The 4,640-nt window shown below is 39.0% G+C and overlaps 1 protein-coding gene across 1 annotated transcript; it reads right to left on the reverse strand.

The window, feature by feature from the left end:
* Window positions 1–847: 847 nt before the first annotated feature.
* Window positions 848–2,846, reverse strand: LOC129244855 (cytochrome P450 6a2-like). Its single transcript, XM_054882743.1, has 2 exons — window positions 1,462–2,846; window positions 848–1,386 (listed from the first exon to the last, which is right to left on the reverse strand). Exons 1-2 carry the CDS (start codon window positions 2,609–2,611, stop codon window positions 959–961), a joined length of 1,578 nt encoding a protein of 525 aa, XP_054738718.1. The 5' UTR covers window positions 2,612–2,846; the 3' UTR covers window positions 848–958.
* Between the last annotated feature and the right edge of the window lie 1,794 nt (window positions 2,847–4,640).

The raw sequence follows: 4,640 nt of genomic DNA on the forward strand, positions 1-4,640 counted from the left end.
GGATCAACTCCAGATGAACGAGCCACCTTTTAAAATTCGGAAAGTGCTATAATCTTGATATATGAAAGATATGATGATATGACTTTTAAAACTCTGAGTGTTCGGACTGATTTTTTTTTTAATTGGAAATTAAAATGTTACCTAATTTTTATTACTAGTGGAGAAGACGTTGGAAGACATATTTGTCTCAGGTATTGGTTAAATATGAATGCAATGGTTATATTATTTAATTTATTTTGCAAAATAGAAAGGAAACAGAATTAATGAAAAATTGACTTTTGCAAGTCAAGCGATGAAATGTTTTATAAGGCGTCTGTCTGTTGTTCGTCGTTTTTTTAATACAGATTCTTCAAAGCTTTCGAAGAGAATGCGATTCGAGACGAAAGGGGGAACATTTTTAGGAAACCCAAGATCCAGTTCAATTATTGATCAGTATTTTATTATATTTTGGGGCCGAAGAGTATCAAGGCACCTATGATATTAGAGGCCTAAACGCGAGTAGTACATTTCAATTGGAACTTAAACGGGATTTCTTTTGAATTTACTTTCATATTCTTCATTGTGTGGATACTGCACTGAGCAACTTTTAATTTTTTTAATTTCGGACTTACTCGTTTTATGAGGCAAACCCATTTGCGACTTGAATCTGATTAAATTTACAAAGCAAAGTCCGGTGAATTTCTGCCTTCTCAGACAATTTTTTCTTATCAGAGTTTATTTATCTACAACTCACTACTTTTTTTATCTCGTTTATTACTCAATGAACTCTAAGCTGTGTACCGGCGAACAACTACAACTACATAGTATTGCCAAGACCGATTAGATAAGAAAAGTAGAAAACACAAAATTGTTGTATAGAAAGTAAAATAAGTTAATTTAATAAACTGTAATTATAATGTGACATTTATGTTAAATTTGTTGATATTAAAAATACAATAATACTCTGAAATCGATTACTTCATTTGGCGCTTGCGATTGGCTCCACATGCAAGTGAATGCCATCGTTGCTCGCCAACACAAGTCCTCCTTTTTTAAATTCTAGCGGCACTTTAGTCTTAGGTGCCAGCGTGAATTTGAAATGTTTCAGCAATAAAGCCAAGCCCACCATGGCTTGCATTTTACCGAAGCGCAGTCCAATGCAATTGCGTGGCCCCTCGCCGAAGGGCAGCCAAGCCATAGGATGGCGCTCGGCTATAGCCTCCGGTTCAAAACGTGTGGGATCGAAACATTCGGGATCAGGATATATTTCGGGATCGCGATGTATAGCATCAATGGGTATAACAACAATCACACCTTTCTCGATTACATACTTGGTATTCGGCACCTGATAGTCGTTCACTGTCTTGCGCAGGGTTATCGAGGCGACGGAGTATTTGCGCAGTGTTTCTGTAGAGAAAATAAAAAAAATACGAACATTAATCATTCAAATTACAAACTTTCTACCACCGCTCGCTTACTAACCACAAAAGATCTGGTGCAAATATTGCATTTCACGCATACACTCGTATGTGAATTGGCCATCGAAACGCGCCAATACCGTCTCAATCTCGGCGCGCGCCTTCGCTTGTATTTCCTGATTCAATGCGAGCTCATACAGCGCAAAACCCATTGTACTAGAACTCGTTTCAAAGCCCGCGACGAAGAAAACGAATGCCTGCGCAGTAATCTGCTCCAAACTCAAGCCATCTTCTTCTTTTTTCAGCTCCAACAAGAGATTCATAAAATCCTTGCGCTGTACACCTTCTTTCTCTCTGTACGCAGCGGTATCGTGGACTACTTTCTGAAAGAATTCACTGATCTCATCTGGAATCATTTTGATGCCCAATTTACGAGATAGCTCTGGGTAGGCCTGCGCAAAAGCGAACACAATGGGACCATGTCTACGTTCACCAAATATCTTTTTGCCCATAACGCGGAATTGTGTGTCCGGATCGTGCAAACTATTACAATCCAGTCCGAATGCACAACTACCGATGACGTCAGTGGTGAAGCGTGCCAGCAAATCCCTAATTTCAATGCCCTGCATTGACGCGTCGTCACTCGTCACAGCGTTTTGTGCCTTGTGCGACTGAGTGGCGCCGTTAGCTTTGCCTGAATTCTGCTGCTTCACTTCTTGTTGTAGTACCTTTACAAATTCCTTTGCCACCTCCACCACCGTTGGAAACATGAACTTCATCTTGGCCGATGTGAAGGTGGGCGTTAATTTGGCGCGCATATTCCGCCAGCTTGTACCGTCCAAATTGAACACATGCGCCGAAATCGGGTCATTTTTCTCATTGTAGTATGTGCCGCGACTGCTGAAATTCCCGAAATCTTTAACTAATATATGCCTTACAAGATCGAGATCAAAGATCACTGCCCCAATACGCATCGACAAGTAGAAGCCGCCGAAAGGTGCGTCATGTTTATATTTCGTATAGAAATCGCGAAACGGGTCGCGTAGTGTCTGAGTACGTCCCAGACCGGCCAAATTGCCATGGATCAAGGACGGTTTTTCGTGTATAATACCACGATCGGCCCAGTAGTTCAAACGCTTACGCCACCACACGAAGAGCAGCGTAACGGCGGCAATGAAGAGGTAAAAGGGTATCCAAAGCGCCAAGTATTGCATTATTCCACACAAATAATATTTATGCGCTTTCACTTATTTTTTTATTTTTATTATTTTTTGCTTTTGTTTTTATTTTTCACTGGCGTACGTAAGAACAAATGAACAAAAGCGCGCTCTCTAGCGAACGTCAAAGCACCAACTGATGGGATGGCAGCGGTCAAACAAGCAGGTGAGCTAGTAAAATAGCAAAAACGATTATGGGAACGAATTTGTACGACAGACGCGACACTGGGAAACCGGCTGTGTTTACTGTGCCAGCTGCTCGTTGTGCGGTTGCGTTTTATTGTAATTGATAATGAAAAACAGGGTCTTTAAAGCTCGAGTTTGTTTTTGGAATTTAAATAAAGCACACATTGTGCAACACAAACCAAATTAACAAGATTCCGACAAGGAGTTCTAGTAGAGGGCATTGAAATGAATGTACGGGTATCGGCTATTTGAAAACTTATGACTGAATCATGAACAATGAATCCTTATGGCAAATCGACATAGAAAATTATGTGATCTTTACCTACATTTTAGATATTAGATATTCTACTATAAGTTTTGTAATACGCCACAGCTCAGAATCCAACTTAAGCCCCTGAAATAAGTCGAAACGGGAAATGTTTTTGGTGCGTTCTTATACACGCCCTTGATTAAGTACGCCGTTACTAGCGGCATGTCACAAGCACCCTGAGCAGAAATGTAAATTTTCTTAGACACCCCATAAAATTTGCTAACCGAAAAATTTAAGCCCAATCGGAGCTCAACAGCTGATAAGGCAATTTAAAGCACTCCGCTATTGGTACATATGCGGTTAGGGCAGCATTAAAGATGCAGCAGCAATCAAAATAAAAACAGTGTTAAAAAGTAACTGAAACGATGAACTCAGTAAAAAATACACTGCTAAAAAATTAATAAAATTTAACGGAACACGTAAAAAGTTCAACGTTAAAATGAACTTCAACTAGAGGGACCCTGTAATAAATACACTGCTAAAAGAGTAACTCACACTTGAGCAACCCTGCAGCAAAAGCCATTTGTTAAACGACAAAGTCCAACACGGGCGCTATTGTTGTTGGGGGTTTTTTTGTTTTTTTGTTTTTCAGTAATTTAGTGACATGGCAGTTTTTGGTGTAACTTAAAACAGTTCAAATCATGACTCATGTCTAAGTATATGTTTATGGCAATTTATATCTAAAATTGTTCTCGCTGTATAGTTTATTTAATGACTAAGCGAAAAAAAAAACGTGTTTGGCTAGGTTTAGCTTGTTTGTGATAATCACAGATGAGCTAAGAATACAAAGGGCTACGCATATCGCCAGTCGGTTATTAAATAATTTACTTGAATCTAAGCTAACTTGTTTTGTTTTCAGAAGCTGACTATTGACAATTATATCCCAGCTAGGTTACGCTCATTTTTCACTTCAATTTGTGTTATATTTTATTCTACAACTATTGGAGGTGAACACAACTACTGAAATTGAAGTAAGACTGACAAATATGAAGTGGTTTTCAGTAAAATATGCGTAGGAGTTTACGAAAATAGAGTGAAGGTACTATACTAAGCAGGAATAGAAAAGGAGGAACTTTTGAGTGGTTGCCAATATAAAGGGTGGTTAAGTTTTAAAGGCCGGTGTTGATTTTGAATAAAATACAATTTTTTTAGGAAATTATTGTCATTTAACTTTATTATGATAATACTGGTATAGTTCAATTACGCATGAGACAAAATATTGGCCAAATGACCGCCGCGGTCTCGGTGGCACATCTTCATCCGATGGCCCAAATTTTCGATGACGCTGAGGCATAATTGAGGTTCTATGCCGTTAATGTGCCGAATTATCTCATCCTTTAGCTCTTGAATTGTTGCTGGCTTATCGACGTACAGCTTTTCTTTCAAATAACCCCAAAGAAAGAAGTCCAACGGTTTCGTTGACGTTTAGGTGTGGTTCACATTCAACATCGGCCCTTGAAATTTAACCACCCTTTATAAGGGTCTCAAAACTAAGATGTGTTGTGTAAGAGCATTTTGTCTTTGAATTGT

Source organism: Anastrepha obliqua, chromosome 4 (genome assembly GCF_027943255.1).
Source record: "Anastrepha obliqua isolate idAnaObli1 chromosome 4, idAnaObli1_1.0, whole genome shotgun sequence".
NCBI lineage: Eukaryota > Metazoa > Arthropoda > Insecta > Diptera > Tephritidae > Anastrepha > Anastrepha obliqua.